At 40.6% G+C, this 22672-nt stretch overlaps 1 protein-coding gene across 6 annotated transcripts in view; it reads left to right on the top strand.

Annotated features, from left to right (window-relative positions):
• tsc2 (TSC complex subunit 2) overlaps nucleotides 1-22672 on the top strand; it is a 34861-nt gene extending 12189 nt beyond the window's left edge. For 4 of the 6 annotated variants that reach the window (XM_047364233.1, XM_047364234.1, XM_047364232.1 and 1 more), the window contains exons 25-41: nucleotides 1000-1094; nucleotides 5200-5340; nucleotides 8638-8799; nucleotides 10692-10850; nucleotides 11341-11453; nucleotides 11872-12114; nucleotides 12213-12461; nucleotides 15409-15557; nucleotides 16769-17373; nucleotides 17979-18057; nucleotides 19104-19190; nucleotides 19390-19576; nucleotides 19663-19802; nucleotides 19883-19961; nucleotides 20032-20123; nucleotides 22184-22282; nucleotides 22387-22672. In XM_047364233.1, the coding sequence (XP_047220189.1) occupies nucleotides 1000-1094; nucleotides 5200-5340; nucleotides 8638-8799; nucleotides 10692-10850; nucleotides 11341-11453; nucleotides 11872-12114; nucleotides 12213-12461; nucleotides 15409-15557; nucleotides 16769-17373; nucleotides 17979-18057; nucleotides 19104-19190; nucleotides 19390-19576; nucleotides 19663-19802; nucleotides 19883-19961; nucleotides 20032-20123; nucleotides 22184-22282; nucleotides 22387-22554 (2847 nt within the window). In that variant the 3' untranslated portion in view covers nucleotides 22555-22672. The remainder of the gene's footprint in view (nucleotides 1-999; nucleotides 1095-5199; nucleotides 5341-8637; nucleotides 8800-10691; nucleotides 10851-11340; nucleotides 11454-11871; nucleotides 12115-12212; nucleotides 12462-15408; nucleotides 15558-16768; nucleotides 17374-17978; nucleotides 18058-19103; nucleotides 19191-19389; nucleotides 19577-19662; nucleotides 19803-19882; nucleotides 19962-20031; nucleotides 20124-22183; nucleotides 22283-22386) is intronic. The other 2 variants (XM_047364237.1, XM_047364238.1) reach the window with 1 other exon arrangement.

Genomic DNA, 22672 nt, shown 5'->3' on the forward strand with positions numbered 1-22672 from the left:
AAAACTTTAATGTTCCTTCGATGAAGTTATTATACTGAAAAATAACCCTCCTCGTCATCTTCATCTTCTGGCTCACACTTGAACATTTTAGGTAAGAATTGACTGGTATTTGGAACAGCTTCTAATTTCCTTTGCCTTGAAACTCCAGTTCTATCTGAAACCCGCACCATGTTTCGTTGTTATGGTATTCTCTCGGTGAGGTGCGTTGATTTTGCGCCAAACTTACCTTTTGGAGTTACTGAAGATCGAATTTGGTTCTATCAGACAAAAAAATGTTTTGGCAGAGTTTAGCCAGGCCTGGATGTTTTTGTTGGGAGAAGACCTTGGCAATTAAAGCCTCCTGTTTATTCCAGACATATTGAGATTGTTTCACTTATTGAACACAATCAGCTTCCTCTTATCAGCCTTTCTGACTAGTTTCAGTCTCATTACTTTCATCTCCAGTGTTTGTAATAATGCTGTTGTCCTGCAATTGTGCTGCAATTATTGTTGACATTTTTGTCAGTTTTTGGATATATTGCTGGGGATGCTTGAAACAATGAGACCCTTGTGACTCTTTACCTAAAGGATGCAAATGAGCAACTTTCTGAGAAATCCCTCTAGAGCAGCTAAACTTCATCATATTTGCTGTAGCTGATGTGATGGCAGGTGTGTTACTTTGAAGACTAACTGGATGAAAATGTGCTTCTATTAATAGTTAATTTAAGGGTGTGCACACTTAGCAGGTTGTTGCACCTTTGTTATATTTTTCTCCTACCAGATTAGTTTATTTTTCAGTTGAATTGTGTAGGATATGTGCCACATTGAAGGTGCAAAAAGTTTAAACTGATGCATTGTCTCATATTTTAAGTCAGAATCCTGGCATTTGAACAAGAGCGTGGTCACGTTTTATATCCCGCTGCCTTTCTTTCTTCTCAGTATTTGCACCTGGACTCCTGAGCAGACTTAATAGACACACTCCATAGTGACATCTGCGAACATTTCTCTGTCTCTCTGCAGGGTTTGCGCTCCAACGCCCTGCTGCCATTCGACGACGGACACGAGCAAAGCCCCTTCCGCGCCCGGAGCACCAGCCTCAACGAGAGGCCCAAAAGGTAAAGCACGTTTCCACGTTTAGCCGAAGTACCAACTGGCAGCGCCGCACACAACCCATGTGCCCGATGTCTTGTAACAGGGATGGGGGTAACTACGTTGATGTGTTTAATTGCTGTGACTCCTCTCAGGTTGCCATGGTGATCATTATTTCTTCTACATTTTCTGTTCACATTTTTAAATTGGTTCAGTGACTCTCAGTGGGTGCCAGTTTAACTTTCTCATCTGTATGACGTCATAGCATAGCATTTCATGTTTTTTATTAGCTGCTTGCATCATATATATCTGCTGTTTTTGTATTTTGTCCCTCACTTGCTTCTTTAGAGCTATGCAAACAACCAGGGTGGGTTTAGAAAAGAACTGGAGCTTTTCCTTCTGTCTGTCAAAGCTAATGTTTCACCGGTGTTTATGGGGACTAACATGTCCCATGTTCATGAGGACAGCTCTTTGACGGAGAGTTGCGAGCAACTCGTTGTTTGTTGCTTTTCCATTTTTCAGTTGGCCTTAAAAGGTACAAACACACCTAAGGATGCTAAGGTTTTGTCAGTCTGAACGCCATCCAGCGGAAATTTGACAACTCAGAACATCTCCTGAATGGAGAGTTGTAATTTAAGGGCCATCGTTAGATAAAAGCATTAAATCTATGTTAAATGAGATAATAGATGAACTGGATCTTCATGTTTTCTCAGAGATCATTAGAATAAATCACCAGGTTGGCTATTAATTCGACTTCGTTCTAAATAGCATTTAGAAAACAGATAATTGTAATGTGCTCTGCAACACATGACTGCCTTCTTGTCTGAGAAGAACTGGAGCTAATTAGCAAATATTCTTGTATTGGAAAGAAATAGCATCTTTCTAGAGATTAGCCTGGTTCTGGACATGAAATCACTCCCTCTAAATAACCTCATTAAAAAGGAACAAACATTTATCTTCCCACCTCCTAAACTCTTAAAGAATGTGGTGCTTTCGCTAAAAATTTGCCGATTTTAAACATCAACCCTCCTTCAAGATTTCAGTATTATTTGCCTCTTAAGGTGTCTTCATAACCTTTGAACCTTTTTACAGTTTGTCATGTTACAACCATATACTACAGTGTTTCTTATTATTGGGATTCTATGTGATAGACCAACACAAAGTGGTGCATATCTGTGAAGTGGAAGCAAACTGATGCACTGTTTTCAACATTTCATCACAAATTAAAAACCAGAAAAGTGCGATGCTCATTTCTGGTCAGTCCTCTTTACTCAAATACCGCTAAATAAAATTCATATTCCTACCTTTGAATGGTTTAGTTGAAAACAGATCTGGATGTTAGAACAGCCCAGTCAAAGTCCACCCTAATTGTGAAGTTGTGCCAGTGCTTGAAAACAGTTTTTCACAGAGGCAGTCAGCCAGAACAGACGTACCTCAAAACACCTGCAGATGTACCTGTAGCGAAAGCTAGTAGGGGGCCTAAATAAAAATGTATGGCACACTTTTCAGATATATATCTGTCCATTTCACAATTATGCCAACCTTTGTCTAAAACAGGGGTGTCTAAACGTTTTGCGACGGCAGCCAAAACTGTCAAGTTGAAAGTAATTGCTGACCACCAATTTGATTTTTCTTTTCTTTTTTTGTTTTTTTTTGTAATATTTTGCATATATACCTGCTCAACAATAAACAAAACAGTCAGTCAGTCAGTCATTTTCTACCGCTTATTCCATAGCGGGTCGCAGGGGAGCTGGTGCCTATCTCCAGCAGTCTATGGGCGAGAGGCGGGGTACACCCTGGACAGGTCGCCAAAACACACAAACATTTTATAAAATAAAGAAATCTCATTTGGAAATCTACCGAAAATCCAGTTCCGAAACAAAACATCTCACAGGTTTGACTTGTGTGGAAAAATAAAACAAAAAAACCCCTCAAAACCAAAACTTGCAAACAGTAAGATCGTTTTCTCTTATCTTTTGGCTAGATTTTTTTGTTGTTCTTAGCAACATGAAGTGATGTGGATCACTCTTTCTTAAAAAAAAAAAAAAAACACTTGCTTTATTTAGCCTACTTTACAAAGTGGGTGTGAAGTCTATGGATGTTTGTGGTCTTATTTACTATCAACTTAAAACAAAAGCAAAAAACATGGTAGACAAAAATGAGTACTCATGTGTTGTACCCTCCATTTTTAAAATACTTTTGATCTGTCCGTATCTTTTTTTTAAAAGGCATCGCATCAGTGAAAATCTTTTTTGAAAATATGCATCAGCAAAAACGTGCTGAGCTACTAATCAACTTTCTTGCCATTTTTGTCTTGTGGTCGAGGGCCGCACAAAATCACTCCGACGGACGCAAATGGCCCCTCTGCCGCAGTTTGGACACCCCCTGGTCTATTACATGAAATCTCAATAAGATGCTTTGCAGTTTGTGGTTGCAACATGACTAAATATGCAACTGAATCAATACCTCTGCAACATTCTCGCAATGTGGTGGCTCTGCTAATATTATACCAGTAGTCTATTTTAACCCACCTCAAGTAGCTCACATGTGGTTTCATCATCCTTGTGCTGTTCATGTCTGCTGAAGGATTGGCGCTCAGCACGTCAGATTTCACACAGATCATTACATTCATTCATCCAGTTCTGGTTCACTTTCCAGATTACTTTATTAAAAGCCAAAGCTTTGATATTCTACCAGCTGTTCTCCAATCCACAACTTTAGTCCAATAGTTTTTGTTCAGTTTCTCATGTTTTACTTTCTATTTTGCAAAGACTGTGCTTTTGTCCTGTTATGGAACTAAAGTGCCACAATCCAGGAAATCTGTGTTTACTTTAACCTTTTTATATAAATGATAATTTAAAGAAATGATGATAATTATTTAAAACAAATAAAAATGTTAACCATTATGTTACTATCAATTTATTAAATAAAGAATAAGAATTAATAGTTAAAATCATGTACATTATTTAATTGTTTATGTAATTTCTAAAAATATGTTTGTGCTTCAGTTCATTATGAAATAATTTCAACTGTGACTGTCAGACAAATACCCCCTGACATCTGATTGGTTAACCTGCACAGGAGACTAACTACAGACTAATCACCTTGTCTGCTTTGCTCCAACCCCCTGACTTTGACGGATTAAGATGACAAGAAAAAAATGACCACAAAGTAAACACTTGAATAATTATAAATAATTGCATATGTCTTTAACAGATAAATTTTTTAAAACATTTCAATTAATTTTAATTATTTAGGATTATTTAGATTTTTAGTAAGAAATTAAAACAGTTAAATAATTGTAGATTTATTTATTTATTTCATGTGTGTGTGTGTATGTATATATATATATATATATATATATAGATAGATAGATAGATAGATATCTCAAGTGCATATATTTAATCAGATTATCACATATATTAACATTTCTTTACCACCTTATTTATTCATGGATTGTGGCACTTGTGGTCCTCCATATAGTCCGTCCCCACTTATATAATTCTGTCATATTAATCAGCTCCTTCACTTTAAACCTGCTGAAATGTGTATTTCGTTGCTCTCCTGAATACTTCCTGTGTATTTTAATTTTTTAGCAGAGGCTGTTTGACCCTCTGCTTGTAGCTGGTGTGTTTTATTTTGGTTTTACCCTTTCTTAAATCCTCTTTTCTTTCTATGTTCTCCTGTTATCTGATTCATGTTGTTCACTGCTGTTAATTTCACCTTGTTATGTTTGTTTTTTTCTTTATTTGACCCCCGACTCCGCTGCCTCCTGCGATTGGGTGCTGCATTGTGGTTGTGGTTTTGGGGGTGGTTGTGTCATCCTGGATCCTCTCCACATTGCTCCTGGCCTCTCCCTGCTGTGACTCCTGCCCGTTGATGTCTGTGCTCTGTGCCCTGCCCTCCCCCCTCCCCCTGCGTGGTGTTTGCCCCTCGTCACCTGCTCATTTTGCTGTGGCGCTCGGGTGATGATTCCTGCTGTCTCCTGGTGTACTTTGAAAACCACTCTTCTACTATTCCTTCCAAACCACTTCCACCCTCATGACTACCCACCCCTTTACTTTCCAACCTTATGGCAACCTCGGCCCCTGTTGCCATCACTCTTTGCCACGAATACTCCACACCACCCAGTCTGCGGGCTGGGAAAGTGGCAAAGCCAGCGACATCTGTAGCCAATAGCAGCAGCTCTCCAGTTAAAGAGCTGAGGGACCTTTCGGCCATGGAGGCTTTCCGCTCCCGCAGCATCAGCGTCTCCGAACACGCGGTTCGCAGGTTAGAAAAGAAACTCCTTGGTAACGAAGCAAAACACAAAAACCATCGGTAACAGCCTGAACACTTGTTGCTTCCTCCTTGGGATGTTTGATGGGGTGACTTGTCAGATGGGTCCTTCGAGCAATCGTAGGGGAGGGTTGTTGTAAAAGGAACTCCTTGAATGGGTGGTGCATGCTGGAGGAAGGTGTGTGATGGCCTTTTTCTTTTATTTTTGGCTGTTTTTGTACATGTGCTCTTTTAGATTTTGGTATAATTTGCTTTTGCATGCAGTGTGTGTTGAAGCCATTGAAAAACATTTTGATCCGCTCTATTTTTTTTGCTCTAACACAAGTTTCACTTTATTTTAATTGTTTTGTAACTTGTTTGCACTTTTTTGATTCAGCTTTGATTTTTGCTGGGTGACTTGCTGACTGGTTTCGATTGGCTTTAACAGCAAATGAATGCCAAGAGGGACCGGTCCCAGGCACGTGTGTTCAGAATGGTGCCATCTATGACCCACAGCTTTGGCCCCTTCATGTCAGTGGGGGGCGGGCACTTCTGCTTCCTCTGCCAATGATGGGCACAACCGCAACACAACAGCTTTATTTGCCTGCTTGACATCTTTTGGTTTTATTTGGCTTCACTGAGACATCCACTACGCTGCTATGACCATGGCAATCTATTAGTCTGGTATGATAGGAGTAGCTTGGGCTGAGGTGAAATTGTGACCAGTTCTATCAACTAAAAAGATCTATATCACCTCCCACACTCTGGGAGGTTCTGTCTGCCTCGCTTGTTTGCCTCATTTGTGCTCACGTGACCGAATAAAAGGAGATCGAACACTGCAGTTCATTGTGCCGCTACAGCGCCTTGCAAAATTATTCATACTTTTTTAAAGGTTTCACTTTACAACCATAAACATTGATATGATTTATTATTTTTTTTACTAAATCTAAAAGCCCTCAAATGCTGAAAATCCCTCGAGTTCTTCAGAGAAACACATTTTGCTTCAATTTCAGCTGTAGGGTAAATGGGGACGTTCTCAGTTTGCACTTCTGGAATATCAAACGTTTTGCTATTCTTTGCAAAATAGTTTAGTCTAATTGGATGTAAAACATCTATGACTATCAATTTCAAGTCTTGTCACAGATTCTCAATCAGACATATGTCTGGACTTTGGGCCATTCTAACACATGACTAGGCTGTAATTTAACTATTCTATCATAGCTCTGGCTGTACATTTAGAGTCATTATACTGCTGGAAGGTGAACCTCTGCCCTAGTTTCAGGTTTTCATTCAGGTTTGTCCTGTATTTAGCTCCACCTGATTTCCCATTTCTGACCCGCGTTCCTGCTCTAGGAAAGCATTCCCACAGCATGAGGGAGCTGTTTCACCATGGAGAATATGCTTTCACGGTGATGACCATTGTTAGTTCAACCAGAGCACCTTCTGCCACATCCTTGCTGGGTCTCCCAATGCCCAATCTCATGGCCTTCTTGCCACTCTAATGACCAGATATTTGGAGTAGATGACTGATAGCTGTCCTGTCAGCAGATACTCTTACCTGAGCTGTGGGTATATGAAGCTCCTCCAGAGTATTGCTCACCTGCCTGGCCTGTAAGTTTAGGCGGGCAACCATGTCTTGGTAGGTCTGCAGTGATGCCTTCAGTGGTGGGCTCAGTTTACTAAGTTGGTAGAACCGGACTTTATTTAGGGGTATCATAGTAAAGTGGGGCTGAATACCATTTCCTGCCACACTTAAAAAAAAAAATATATATAATAAATTATTTGCTAAAAAGTTCGGTTTTATTTTTCATTTCACAGTTATGCAGGTTTTATGCTGGTCCATCACATAAAATCCCAATAAATCATGTTGAGGTTTGTGGTTGTGGCAAAATGTGACAAATGAAAGCATGAGCAAAGCATTTGATGCTTTAGTTCCCCAACAGATGGCAGCTAAACATTAATGTCTCAATGTTTGATACATTGACATGGATTTGTTAATAGAAGACTGCAGTGTAGATCTTCTTAACTGCATCATCTGGGAAATGGCTGCAAATATGTTCCTTTTCTTTCTGAAATGTTTCCTATTAGATTTGAGGTGGACACCAACTCCAACATGATCATGGTTAAAACCTATTAGTTTTATTTGTTGCCGTTGATAATTTACTTTAAGTGCATAGAGACATTTAACCTGAACGGCTATAAGTTGACCGAGTGGTTCATGGTCCTGTTTTCAAGGAGTTTGTGCCCACGACGCATTTAAATAAGATATTAGTCAAGTAAGGAAAAAGAAAGGTAAGTGTGGGGAAAAAATCAGTGGATTTGATTTTGATTCACATTCTAGGACTTGGTCTGATTGAGCGAGATTATATCTCTTTATCTAAAAGAATAACATGTTCACAGAGGACTCTAAACATTTTTAATATGAAGACATTTTATTTTTTTTCGTTTATTTCATTTTTTCCGTACAACTTGTCTCTACTGAGAAAGGGATATGAAACAAACTAAATATTACATCAACATTAAGGAAATAAAGCTAAAATATCACAATTTAAATGATGCATTCAGTTATTTTTTTTGTTTTGTTCCTACCTTCATTTCTTTTTGACCAGCTATTATTTGTAGATTTGTTAAATTATTATTTTTTTAGGTTTTTCTGTCTTAATGATCTTGATTTGAAACGGCCTACGGCCTTGGATAATCCCTCCTGTAAAGAAGAGAGACCTCTCAGTGGGCCTTAAGTGTGGCGGTGAAGCGCTCATGAATGTCGAATTAAGCGTTCAGGTCCCGTCCTGCTTTTGTCTGAAGCAGACTGAGATGGGCGTTAGCTTCTTTGTAGACACATTCATGCTGTTTTCTTTGCAGAAAATGTGTCAAAGGTTTTTACTCCATACTGGACACTGATGGAGATCTGGCTCACGCTTTGCTTTTTGGCTGTTTTGAGTCAAAAATATATCATTAAAATTTTCCCTTCGCCAGAAAGACTTCCTACGGAAACTTAATTCCATTTGGCAAAAAAGAAACAAAAAATAAGGCAGCCTCTGGGCTCACTCAGACCATGCCCCAGTCTTTGTCTGTATTTTGTGTGCTTGAAAAAGTCTCATCATTATCATTTTACTTTCATGCATGCATATAAATGCTTGGTTTGCACGTGAAGTAGAAAGAAACTTGATGACTCGTGTGTTGCCTCTGCATATTTTTTACCATTTAATTCCTGTTGTCTCCCAGCATGCATGCTCATGGACACCGACACTGCATGCCTTTCTCTTGCTCTCTTGCTGTTTAACAATCTCTCGTATTTCTCCTCCCTTTTAGGATGCACACCTCAACCACTACCTGCAGCCTGGGCTCTGCTGATGAAAATGCAGTGACTCAGGCCGATGAGGGGCTCAAGACTGTCCACCTGGAGCTCACAGAGACTTGTCTAGACATGATGGCACGATATGTGTTTTCCAACTTCTCTGCTTTGCCGAAGAGGTTCGTGAGGGTCTGTGTGTTTTTTTTTATTATAGAGATGATGATCTCTGGGTTTTTGTAAAGATTTAATGTGCTAATACAGATATAAGACCGTTTGTCCCAATCTAATTTCTCTTTCTTGAGCTAAATTGTTGGAAGATGGAAAAACAACATTCAAACTGGATTTTTTTCTTATGTTATCATTGGCGCCTCTTCCTTCTTATTTCTGGATTCCTGCTGCTTAAAGCCTGCCACTGTAGAAATATTAGCCATTAAGCCAAAGATATCTTTAGTATATTATATTTTAAAATAGATTTGAAGGACTTAGAACTCTGGAAGTTCAGTCTTGAAAAATAAGGCTATTTTTAGAAGTTTAGAATTTCATACTAGCAGTTAAAACCATTAGCGCTGTTAGCATTGGTAAGTTTAGACATTGTTTTCTGTGTACATAGCTGTATAATGTAGACCCTTACCTTAAAGCTGAAATATCCAAAAGGATGCAATATTTCCAAACCCAGCATTTACCATAGAGGGCTGAGGCTGAAAGCTCACAAGGATTAAACACGAGACTTTTTGTAATATGTTCAGCCTTCCTGTTACCTACCAAAGTCCAATTCTCTGTTAAAAGTAGCAGTCTCAAATGGGACGTCTCATGCTTTTAAATCCTTTCTTTTCACACTTCAATCATTCAGTTGTGGTCTACATAAACTAACTGCAATGCTTTGGTCTGAACTCCTTGTTATTGTAGCTCCACAGGCTGCCCTTTCACCCCTGTTCTGAGGTGCATCTGAGAGCAACTCGTTTGCTGCAGTCTCTTTAAAATTCTATTTAGGCACTTCACACCCCACCGCCTTCAAGGTGAAAGAGTGTTCCACTATAACCCGATCGGCCATTTTTGTAGTTTGATAAGAGATACAATTATCTAGCGGCACAGAAACGAGGCAAAACAATGAAAACCTGTTAATGTAGTAATACTATTAAAAACGCGCTGTACGGATCTGTCCTCAAGGAGCTAAAAGCAGCACACAGCACTAACATAAGCAGAAGGCACGATGCGGATGTCATAACAGCACAAAATAAATTTATGTCTAAAATAAAGTTTGTTGTCATTTGAGCGTTATTTGACAGAAGGAACTGACTCCTTAATCAGATGAAGTCTTTCAGCAAATCCATCTTGATACTATCAGAGGTTGCTCAAGTGATTGTCTTTGAAGTGATTTGTGCAGACGAATAGAAATTTGCCCTCTGATGTAGGAACATTTCCATGAAAAATGAAATTTAACCAGGCACTATGAAGAGGGAGAAATAAGCGAGTAATAAAAAATGCGGACACGTGAATTGATCAGCTGGAAGTCCATGACCTTGTTTAGCTGATCCACACCAAATGCTGTGACGTAACAGTTGGAAAAACATAACAGATGAGAGGGAAAACTGAACAGACTGAAAAATATGACCCAAACTGGATATAAAGTTATCTCCACAACACCTGGAGAGACTGAATTAAACCTTTCTGCATTCCTACAGTTGTGAAGTACACAACAAAATGTATTTAAAGGCAAAAAAAAGTGGATTTTGCATATGTCCCCTTTAATGAAGAGTCAACATTTCTCTGTAGTAAATACAGTTCCCTTTTAAAAATCTTGTTTAAGCTTTTATGCTTCCTCTGACTTAAGTTTTAAATACCTCATTTAGACTTACATGGTTGGTTTTGAGTCTTCTTCTTCCCTCAGTAGGAACTTTCACTCTGAAGAAAGCTTTATTTAGTTCTGTAACCTACTAGGGTATGGTGTGTTCAAACCTCAGATTTTGGTCTCCTGCCGATTTCTCTTGCAGCTGGAGTATTAATTGTAGCCTGATGTTCTATAGTGGTAATTGATGAGAAGAATGTTGATGATTCCACGCTTTCTTCGTAGGTCTCCCATCGCAGAGTTTCTGTTAGCTGGCGGTCGTAGCATGACCTGGTTGGTGGGCAACAAGCTTGTCACCATCACAACCAGTGGGGGAGTCAGAACGCAAGCGTTGCTGGGCCTGGATATGTCCGAGCGTCTGGGAGGAGGAGGGGAAATGACAAGGTGATCCAAACGTGCAGACACAGCAACAAGACATTTGATGTTGGTTTTGGTTTTTGCCTATTTAACGCACTCACATCTGCTTCTTAGCTACATCAAGATGCTAAATGTCCTCTCGTCTGTTTGTCCTTATAGAAAAACACAAAATTATTGTTCTGTTTACAGGAATTTAAAAAAATAGTCTAAATCTCCTAAAGGCAAATGCTTTTTTTAATAGCTGGTTAGTAAACTGAATTCTTTGTGTGATCGATGATGTGGCAGATGTTGTTCTACAATCAGACTGGGTCGTTTCTAGTGATCCCTTACCAGAGCAGATGAACACACAGAATTAGTTACGCTGTTGCAACATGACCAAGTTAACTAACAAGACAAATTCAGCTCTTTTATTACTTCTTTGCCTAAATAAAATAGAGTTTTAGGCAGACTGTTGGTTGATTGGAGTTTGTCACTTGGTTAGGTGTATGAGGATTTTTAAAATCTGCTGGGTTTGCAGGTCAGATCCATCACTTCACACCCGAATGACCAAAGAGGCTCCGGCCAAACTGGAGTCGCAGTCCAGTCAGCAACAGAACAGAACAACGCGGACACGGGTTCGCTCCAGGTCAGGTAAAAATATACACAGTTTTCCAGACGATCAACAGTCGTAGAGCTCCTGAAATCAGGTAGCTTTCATTTTCTCCTCGACATGTCATTTATTTGAAGCCCGATATCTCTATTGAGATAATTGATCTTATTGACACCCGATACTTTCCATGTAAAGAATCATATCTATGATGATGTATGACTTATTGCTTACTTCATGGAAATGTGTTTTTAATGTGGTTATTCTCTTTCGACTGTGTTTGTGTCTTCTGGATGTTTTTTATTTTATTGCTATTCTTTAAATTACTGGTCTGTGTGTTTTTGTTTTTCTTTTGCTTCCACTTTTAGTTGTAAATATCTCTTTGGAGCATCTTTTTGTCACTGAATTAGTGTGAAGAATATCTGTCTTTGTGATTAAAACGAAACTATCCCTGTTTTCCAGGAGGTCATGCTCTGCGTGCTGGTCCTATTCAGAGTCTCAGTCCTCTGGTCTCCCCCTCTGAGGGAGAGTTGGCCTCTCCTCTTTCTCCTTCCTCTGGCCCCACCTTAGATAGTGTTGGTCCTCCTTCCTCCACCTCTGCCCCTCTTTCTGTCCCCCCTCCTCTCAAAGACAACCCCAGCCTTGCTGAGTTTGTTCCAATGCTCACTCAAGGTTGGGCAGAGATCTTCATCCGGAGACCTTCAGGTATATCCTGACTGGGCTACATCATTCTGATGGCTGTTTTTGAGTTTCATTAGGATTCTGTCCACTGATATAATTCTTTGGGTTTTCTTGACACCCAGGTAACACCAGCTGGCTGATGTGTCTGCAGAACCCGCCCAGTCCCTTCTCCTCTGAGCTGGGTAACATGCCGCTGCAGGAGCTCTCCACTGTCCTGATGGCAATGGAGGGAGTAAAGGAGCCTCCTACTCAGACAGCTAGTGCTCCAGCCAGCACAGCAGCCCCAGCACCAACATCTCTGTCTGAACCTCTAACTCAAACACACAGCAGTGTTGGAGGAAAGTCCAACCTGTTTCAGCGCTCCAACACTGGTGAGTAGCAGTATGAGGAGTCTTAGCAGACATGTTGGCGGTCGTGAGTTGCTCATTACAGCCAATAACTCCAATTTATTTTATTAAGATTTATGTTTTAGACCAACCAAAATAGTGCATCTACAGACTCAGCGGTGTAGAAAGGTTTTCGAAAGTGTGGGGGATGTTGTTTCATAAAAGGTGCTTATGAACGTTACATTACATCTCGGATGAAAATAAGCATCTCACACACACACTGTCTGCTTCAGGTGACTTCCTTCACAAACTGTTACTAAACAAATAGGAGAGTTTAAACCTACATTTATTGAATTACTGACTTCTTAACCTTTGTGTGTTCTCTGAAACTGATGCCTCCTGCAACTGCCGATCCTAAACCAGAAGGGTGCAGTGGTACAGATTGGGCTCAAAATAATTTGTCCCATGTATAGACTATAATGTTGGTCCCCTTGTTTTTGCAAAATCACTCAAGCTCAGTGAGATTTGATGGAGAGTGCCTGGGAACATCAATTTTCATGTCTTGCCAGTGATTTTCCATAGAATTTTGCTCTGGGCTTTGATTGGGCCATAGAGACATATTCTTTAATCTAAAACAGTGGTTTACATACATTTTTGGCAAGCAGGCTAAAATCGTCTAAATGAAAGTAGTCTCACAACACAAAAACATCAGGGCGCTGCGTTGGCTGTGTAGGGTGTGGTTAAGCGCGCGACCATATATAGAGGCTATAGTCCTTAATGCGGCCGTCCCGCGTTCGAGTCCTGGACCTGGCGACCTTTGCCGAATGTCTCCCCCTCTCTCTGCCCCCTTTTCCTGTCTGCCTACTGTAGAGAAATGAAAAATAAAGGCCTTTAGTACCGCAAAAAATAACAAAACTGAACATCAACTCATTGGGCACCAGCTTCCTTGTCCAGCTGAAGAAAAACATCCCCTCAGCATGATGCTGCCACCATTGTGTTTCACAGTGGGGGTGGTGTTTTCAGGGTGCTATGAAGTTTTAGTTTTCTTCCTCACAAAGCGATTCACATGTAGAACAACAAGTAAATTGTTTAGACTCATTTGACCAAAGAACCTTCTTCCGTGTTCGCCGTCTTCCATACATGACTCGTGGCGAACAGCAAACAGGACTTTCCATGGCTTTTCTTAACTATGGCTTTCTTCCTCTTGCAACTCTTCAATAAATGCCAGCTTTGTGGACAAAATGTGGAAAAGTTTAACAGCTACAAATACGCCACTATAGATGTTAAGCATAAATACGTCTCTTCTGTCTGCCTTCCCTTTAATGCACCGAGCTTAATGCTAAATTCCCTATTGGAACCTGTTCTCAGTGGACGGTTTTCAGTTGACCAGCTTGTAAGAAAAATGACAAATTATTTAAAAGCTCTTGTTTTTAAATCATATTTTTGCAGCGGTTTGACTGGCCTTTTTTTTAAATTTAGGACACTTATGTTTAAACTGTGTTTATATCTCATCTCTTTTCTGCACTCTTTGGTTCCCCCCAACATTTTCCCTCTTTCTTTCTTTATTTATTTTTTTGACTGAATTCTTTTCATGTATCTTCATCCGGGTGGAAATGCTGGTTTGTGGTTGGCTGTGGTGTGTTTTGTCCCCTGATGTTCCCTTGATCCACTTTTTGGCCCTTCTATTGGTGTTTTTTCTGAGTTGTTGTCATGCTGGAAGTCTCATCCTAGATTTCACAGGAAATGACAAAGTTTACTGTCTCATTGCGCTAAAGTTGCCCTATGCCCGTAGGTAAACAAACAGCTGTAAAGCATAATGTTTCCATTTGCTTGCTAGAGAAGTTCTGATTGTGTTCTTCGGGTCAGCCTTTCTCTTCCTCCCAACATGGCGTGTTGAGTTTAATCCCCAAAGTCTCCTCTGAATCTCTCTCTGCATTGGCAGGTTTTTCATAGTAGAAACCCACAACTCTGTTGCTTAGCCCAAAAAGAAATTTAAAATAAACAGGCCTTTCAAGGGTATAAGATTTATTGCCAAGAAGCATTGTTGCCTCCTCCTGCCAAGTTTGTGTTATCCAAGAATTAACACAAACTTTCTTTCGTAAATGTTTGTGCTGCATGTAAAGTTCTGTCGCTCTGAAGAGGAGAAACGAAACAAAGGGACTTCAATTTTCTAAACCTGTGATCTCCTCACATTCAGTTCGTAAATAAAATCCTTGAAGTATAACTTAGAGTTTTGACTCTAACTGGGAGATAAGTTCAAGGAACATCTTGATAGTTTTCTATCCTGCAAATATAGTAAATAATTTGGTGTGAAAGACTGGCGATTTTATGCTCATACTTTGTACAAGTTGAGAACCTCATCATTCCTTCTTTCTTCGGGCGTCTTTCCCTAACAGTGGGGGGAGGGTCATCGGTGACCGATGATAAAATCGCGCCTGCTCTTGGATCAATCAGTAGCAGAGCAAAAAAATGAAATACACGTTTTTCACTCCTGTGATTATTTTTTTTTTTCCCTAATATCTTCGCTAACTCTTGAATTTATGAAATATACACCCAGAGTGCCCCTTAACTTCTGTTGTCAACAGGAAAGCCCAGACCTCATCAGGCGCTTCTCTGCTTTACTGGGAGACCAGTAAAGCAGAGAAGTGAACCTGAAGTTGCATGAATCTGGACAAGAACGCGCGATGAATTAAAAACAGCTGATCTGAGATCAGCTTTTCTGTGATTCAGGGTAGGTTGTGATCTTGTTCATGGCTGTAAGTTTGTTGATTGATGTAGAAATGTATTTAATTCTGTTTCATGTCAGAATGAATATTCACCTCCTAAACTAATTAGACTGTAGAGAGAATGCGGCAATAATAAGTACTGACAATCTTATAGCTGTATGTGTTTGTGTTTCTAACACTAGAGATAGTTCACACACCTAATAAGAGAGTTATTTATACGTGTCTCCATCTACAACGCACATAACAACTAATCTGTCCTGCTGCAGACTCGGTGGTGGTACTGGAGGAGGGCTCAGGGGTCACAGCAGAGCACATCCCACCTGAGTGGGTGGAGGGTGAAGGGTTTGAGCCAGTGCCCATCGAGCCCATATTCATGTCTGCTGACAAAGCTCCCCTTCCTGGAATGCTCAGCAGGGTAAGTAGCTGATTGAACAGAATGGAGCTGATTCTGACACAAACTAATGGTTCCTGCAGAATTCGTTTTCCTTCGGCAGACTGATCCACAGAGTCCGATGTGATAAATGGACTGCGTTTGTAAACCCGTACTGATGACTACAGCGAAGAACAACAACAACAACCCATTTCACCCACTCACATGTTCATAGATGATGGAGTATTGGGGCCATTTTAAAAGGAAAAAAATAAGGAAAGCAATATGAGAATATGCCTTTTTATTAGGTTTATTCAGATTTTGCTTACTTTATTAGTACTTTTCTAAATTAGCAAAGAAAAAGGGATTGTGTTGAGAATAAACTAAGTCTCAATAAACACGGTTAAAGAGGTATAAAAAGTAAAGGGTTAGTTTGAGATAAACACAGCTTTTGTCCCCTCCCCCAAGCAATTTACAAAAAGCAAATCAGTTTGTTCTCAAACATCTATTGCTCATCTTTAAAAGGGAGATAAAGCAAAAAAAGAAATCTACATATAACAACCTTTTAATTGTTGAACGTGAACCACAGGTTTAAAACATGTAAAATTTAGACTTTGTAATGGAGACCTGGTAACCCCAAGATTGTCCCTCTGTGATGTGAGTTTTGGAGATTGTTTTTTACCTGCATCCTCCTCACTGTGGAGGATCCATTCATTCCATCTTGTTTGTCAAGTTGTTTTGAAATTCTTAAATATTGATCCATAGATATAAGCAAGTCTGGCCGAGGAGCTGTTATCCTGTAACAGATCCCTGATTTATAAAGATTAACCCAAAACTGCCTTCCTGCAATGGCATGTACTCTTGTCTTTCCCGTTTTTAATGGTTGCTAAGAAAAATTGGCCCTTTTTATTTATACCATAGGAACACAGGAGTTCATGTGTTATTATGAATGAAAGGTTTCTAGATGCTCTACAATAGAAACAGTTTTGGTGATTTGGTTGTAAATATTTTTCCAACTTTTGTAGGGGGGGGGGGAGTGTTTTGTTGTTTATTTGTGTAGTGTCCTGATGTATGCTGGGATCAGCTGGTTTAATTATAAATCAACCTGATTCTTCCTGGAACTAAGCTGGATATGATCTTACCTACTCTCCTTTCTGCCAGTACAAAAAGCTGTTTTTTTATGTGATTTTATGAGTTAATCTGTTGAAATATTGATAAAAGAATAATATATTTATTGCTGTCCCTCTGACTTTCAGTCCTCTTCCACCTCCAGTCAGGATGATGAAAAATCTACTCTGGAAGAGGTGAGCGAAGGAGCGATTCCCATCGATCAGCCTAGTGTTGGCCCTTCCACCCCAGGCAGCCAGGGGCCTGAACTTCCTTTTCAGAGCCACTCTCCGTCTCAGGGTCACGGACTGAACAAGTCTAGCTCGTCTCCGGAGCTCCAGACCCTGCCTGAGGCCTTCACCAAAGCAGCTATGGAATCTGACAAAGTTCAGGGGAGCACGTCTCGGCCCAGAGCGCCATCAGATGGGAAGCCTCAGGCACAGCAGCCTTATTCAGACAAAGACAAAGCAGAGGGGAGTGCAGGGGTGGACCTTAATGGACCAGGAGGTCCGGTCCAAGGTGTAGAAGCCTCAGGCTCGTCATCTCAGAGTGGAGGAGGTGCTATGAAGTTAGCTTTTCCAGCTGCGCCAGCACTGCCTGGACCCATCTCTCCCAGTGGAGGCCACCGACCCCGCGGCCACACCATCTCTGTCTCAGCCCCGTCCTCCAGGAGAGAGAGGAAGACAGAGAGAGACTCCTATCACAGCCGACCCGGGCCCAGCAACGCAGAGAAGATCTCTGGACTGAGTCCCAGGTAGTCAACAGTTTATAAACGGCAGGACTGTGACTTTAATCCATTGTTATTGACAGACAGTACCACTGAACAGATGTCCGCTGTTGGAATGATCCAAACATCTGAACTTCATGAAAGATTTCTTCTGTGGTTTAGAGGGACTTTCTTCCAGAAGCTGTGTTAAAACTTCCCTCATGTTTTAGATTATTTCAAGCAAAGGTTAGATAGAGATTTCCATTTTTGTGGGTCTTTCTGAAGCCTTCTTGAGGAGTCAGTATCTTACCTGCAGCTAGCTGCTAATTCTTAAGGAGCTGGAAGGAGGCGTCGCTTGCAGGCGGAGCTGACTGCTGAGCAGAGCCATTCATCTAACAAACCAAAATGTTTGGCAGCTGGAGCAAACACTAAACTGCTGAAACATCTAAACCGTTTACTGTTGTTCACCACAGTCGAAATAAACCAGAAACCCCGATTTAAGATAAAAAGTTAATTTGTGGAATAATTTTAAATCATAGCGGTGATGTGGATTTTTTTGCCTTTACAGTCCATGAAAGCCTCGTTGGTTTGAATTTTTCCTATGAATATATTGATGTCTTGTATAATTTAAGCATTTGTTTTGTCGTTTTTAGTTTTGTCTTCCTCCAGCTGTATCACTCTCCGTTCTTTGGGAATGAAGCCAATAAGCCTCTGCTGCTGCCTAAAACTCAGGTGAGCCACACACACCCACACAAAAAAAATGATGTAGCCAAAAAGTAAGTGAACCCTTTCGTTCAGCTGCTGGTAGAACCAGCTTTAATTCAGCCAGTAGTCTTTCACCATGTTGTCTTAACAACATTATTTCTTTCCAATGATGTTTGAAGAAGTCTCTACAGGTTTCGCCTCTGCTTTTCAATCCGATTAAGGCCTGAACTTTGACTGGACCATTGCGAGGACTTGATTTTTGTTCTTAATCAGCCATTCTGCTGTGTTTGGGATTGTTGTCCTGTTACCTGACAGCCTGGGTTAGGTTTTAGCTTTCAGACAGATGACCTCACGTTTTTCTCCAGAGAACTTGGGTGCACAGAGGAGTCGATGGCCGACTCAGTGATTGCAAGGTGCCGGGTCCTGTGACTGCAAAACAAGCCCAAGTAAAAATGCCTCCACCACCGTACCTGACAGTTGGTAGGAGGTTTTTTTTGCCATTGGGTTTTGTTTTTCAACGTTGTGCTGCCACATTCGTTTTAGAGAGAAGAGGCCTTCTCCTGGCAAAACCCTTCCAAACGACCCATACTGAACTTTAACATTAAACATGTTACCTGATGCCTACAGAGTCTGAGATAGAGCTCAGAATATAAACACCCTCTGACCTTGGGGTGGGTTTCGTTTGATGTCAACTCCACGTACGATTAGCAAATGCTGTAAATGTTTTCCACTTGTAAACAGTCAAATAGTTTAGAAACCGTCTTATAACCCTATCATAATTGATGTGTAGCAATAATTATTTCTTTAGGGTCATCGCTGATGTCTTTCCTGATTTTGTACTGTGTCAGCACCCTCCTATGGTCCACACCATCAAACTGACAAAAGCCCTGCTTTATTGAGCTGTAAATGTCTGCTAGTGTCTGCTACTTTCCCTCCTAATCCTATAGAAGGAGTAAGGGTGTACTTAGTTTTACACACACAATTTTTCTGTTTTGGTTTCATTTTCATTTAAACAATAATTATGCGTTCACCCTTCTTTGTCCGCTGTGCCTTCATTATGTGCGGTGCTGCAGGTGATCGATCGGGCTGTGAAGGTTCTGGACCAGATGCCTCCGTATGATACCCACAAGATCGGAGTGGTGTTTGTAGGAGCTGGTCAGGTGAGAACACGCTCAGTGTAATCCGACTGGTTGATCTCATGTTGTCAGACAGGTTCTGTTCTTAAAGGAACAATTTTGTATTTTGCATTTATTCTGGTCACTATGTCTGATATGCTAGCATTTGCTTAATGATCTGAAATATTTAAGAGTGACCAAAAGCTCTTCACACCTTTATCCTCCTCCTTTTTTCTCCCTTCAGGTCAACAATGAAGTTGCCATCCTTTCCAATGAATACGGTTCAAAGCGCTACGCCGCCTTCCTCACCGGTCTCGGTAAATTAATCCACCTGAAGGACTGCGACCCCGACCAGATCTTCCTGGGAGGGCTCGATCAGTACGGGGATGACGGAGAGTTCACCTACTGCTGGCACGATGATATAATGCAGGGTGTGTGCCCGCACGTTACAACTCCAGTTACATTATTGGTGGCTAGAGTCTGGTGTTTCAACTGTGGTTGAAATGTGTGTCTGCAGCTATATTTCACATTGCCACGTTAATGCCAAACAGAGAGAGTGACAAGGGCTGCTGCAATAAAAAGAGGCATATAGGAAATGATTTCGTGATGGTCGTTTATAACGACTCAGGAGAGGAATATAAACTGGGAACCATAAAGGTAAATGTCCTAACTTGTCCAGAGAAATCATTTGAATACATTTTAGTTTAAATTTAAAAGAATGTTTCTCTCCTTTTTAGGGTCAGTTTAATTTCGTTGAGGTCATTATCAAGCCGCTTGATTACGAGTGCAACCTTGTTTCTCTCCAGTGCCGAAAAGGTGAGTTAATTTCTGCTCCTGATCGGTTTTCTTGTGCTTCATTTTATTCTGTCTTCACTCTGTTTTTCAGACCTCGAGGGCCTGGTGGACAAAACGGTGGCGAAGGTTGTTTCTGACCGCAACCTTCCACTCTTAGTTCGACAGATGGCTCTACATGCAAACGTGAGTCTTTACCGTATTTCTACAGACTTGTGAAAATATTCACACCTGTGTAACGTTTTTAGGTCTGGTCAAGTTTTAACCACAGACTTCAATGTTTTTCAGTTGCATGTCTTCTGTGATAGAACAGCACATACTTCCAAATAAATCTGGAAAGTGCGGCATGCGTTTGTATTCAGCCCACCTGAGTCAACACCTGTTAGAACCACGTTTTGCTGCAATAGAGGCTGCAAGTCTATTGAGGATTGTTATTATAGCCACTGACATTTATAATCATTCTTCTTTCAAGCTCTTGCTTAGTCAGCGTACCCCAGATTCTTAACCGTGTTTTGGACTTTGACTGGACCATCCTAACCCATAAAAAGACTTTAATCTAAACCGTTCCTTTGTAGCTCTGTCTGTATGTCTCAGATCGTTTGTCTGCTGGAAGGTGAACCTCTGCCACAGTCTCAAATCTATTGAAGTCTCTAACAGCGTTTCTTCCAGGGTCGCTGTGTTTAGCTCCATACATCTTTACATAAACTCTGACATTTTCTTTGTTGTTAAGGGTGCAGCATTAATTTGTCATCATTGTATCATTGTGGTCTCATCTGACCAAAACATCTTCTTCCACATGTTTGCTGTCCCCTCCTTACCATACCACACTTTATTTATAAAGCGCTTTAAAACAACCACACCTGAGACAAAGTGCTGCTCATAACTGCAAACTATAAACATACTTTGAAAGAAGAAAAATATAAATATGACATAAGAACGATTAAAGATTAAACGCAATGAAACCAATTAAAACAAACAAGGTCAAACTAAGTCTCGCTGATGCTGAGAGCCAAAGAACAAAAATGGGTTTTAAGGGGAGTTTTAAAAGCAGGCAGTGAAGAAGCCTCACTAAAGTGCAGGAGTAGGTTATTTCCCAGTTGAGGAGCAGCAATAGAGAAGGCCCTGCCCCATCTGAGCTTTGTTCCAGGTCTTGGTAACTGCAGGAGCTGCTCTCTGGCTGATCTGAGGGACCGAGAAGGTAAGGAGGGACAAAGAAGCTTAGAGAGGTACGGTGGGGCAAGATCATTAAAACATAAAAGAAGAATTTTGAAATGAACTCTAAAATGCACAGACCAACCAGTAAGGTGAGGCCAGAACATGGCTCATGGCTTCAGTTTTATCAGTACCAGTTAAAAGACGTACAGCAGAGTTACGAACCAGCAGCAGATGAGAGAGCAAGGACTGACTCACTCCAACATGAAGTCTTTACAGTAATCTAAGCAGGACAAAATAAAAGCATGGATCACTGTTTCAAAGGGCTGTTTGGACAGGAAAGATTTCACTTCTGCCAGCTGCCGTAAATGATAAAAGCAGGACTTTACAACCAGTCTAATTTCATTGTTCAATTTAAAATCACTGCCTAACATAAAACCCAAAACAGCTGGTTGTAAATTTGCTAATAAAGGTCAGATTTGAAGAGTGCACAACTATTAGTTGTCCTGTCGACAGATTATGCCCCCTGAGTTCTGGCTGCTTCTCTGATCAATGATCTCCTTGCCTGGACGGACAGTTTAGGTGGACAGAATTGTCTTGATAAGTTTGCGGTCATGGGTTTAGCAGTGCTTCAGGTCAACGGCTGTGATAGTTTTTAAAACCTAACTCTAGACTTCTCCACATGTTTCTCCCTGACCTGTCTGCCTGGGTTCCTTGATGCTGTTTGTTCACTAACATTCTCTGAGGCCTTCACAGAACAGCTGGATTTATACTGAGATCAAATCATTCACAGGGGACTCTGTTTACTAATCATGTAATAATTAAAGGTATTTGATTAGATCAGGGGACTAAATATATATGCATTCCCAGGAATCTATCCATTCAAAGTTAGAAGCCATGTGTTGTTTTGGTCTTCTCAATTGTGTGCTACTTTCTGTTTTTCACATACAATTTCAGTACAATAAATGGGAGTTTGTGGTGTTAACGTGAGAAAATAGGGAATACTTTCAGGGGTAAAAATTCTTTTGTAACGTCTTGTACATTCAATTTCTTCCTAAACACTACGATGATGAATATTTATTTCCTTTGTCTAGATGGCTTCCTTGGTGCATCAGTACAGAGCTAATCCCTCAGATGCTTATGCTTCCAAGTGGCTTGCTAGATTACGGCACATAAAGAGGATCAGAACCAGAGTAAGTTTAAAAATTCCAGAACTGAAGAATGGTTCTCCCTCACCAACATGTTTCACTTATATTTAACCAGTTTAAATTTAACCCATCTCCCCACTGTGTCTCAGGCTCAAGAAGACATCCAGTCCCGCTCAACTCCTGGAATCTCGCTGACCCAGGGACACACTCAGCAGAACAAGTCATTTCAGCAAAGCACGTCAGCAACAAACCCCGAGGCCTCTGGACAGAGGAAAAGACTTGTGTCAACAGTGGATGATTTCACTGATTTTGTTTGATTGCATTGGTTTCTTTGGCAGACAGACACACACACATATACACGCACACACAAAACCACAGATTGGTTGTGCTTGTGTGTCAACTAATGTATGAATTAAAAGTAATCATTTAAAAAGA

Source organism: Girardinichthys multiradiatus, chromosome 5 (genome assembly GCF_021462225.1).
Source record: "Girardinichthys multiradiatus isolate DD_20200921_A chromosome 5, DD_fGirMul_XY1, whole genome shotgun sequence".
In the NCBI taxonomy this organism is placed as follows: Eukaryota; Metazoa; Chordata; class Actinopteri; order Cyprinodontiformes; family Goodeidae; genus Girardinichthys; species Girardinichthys multiradiatus.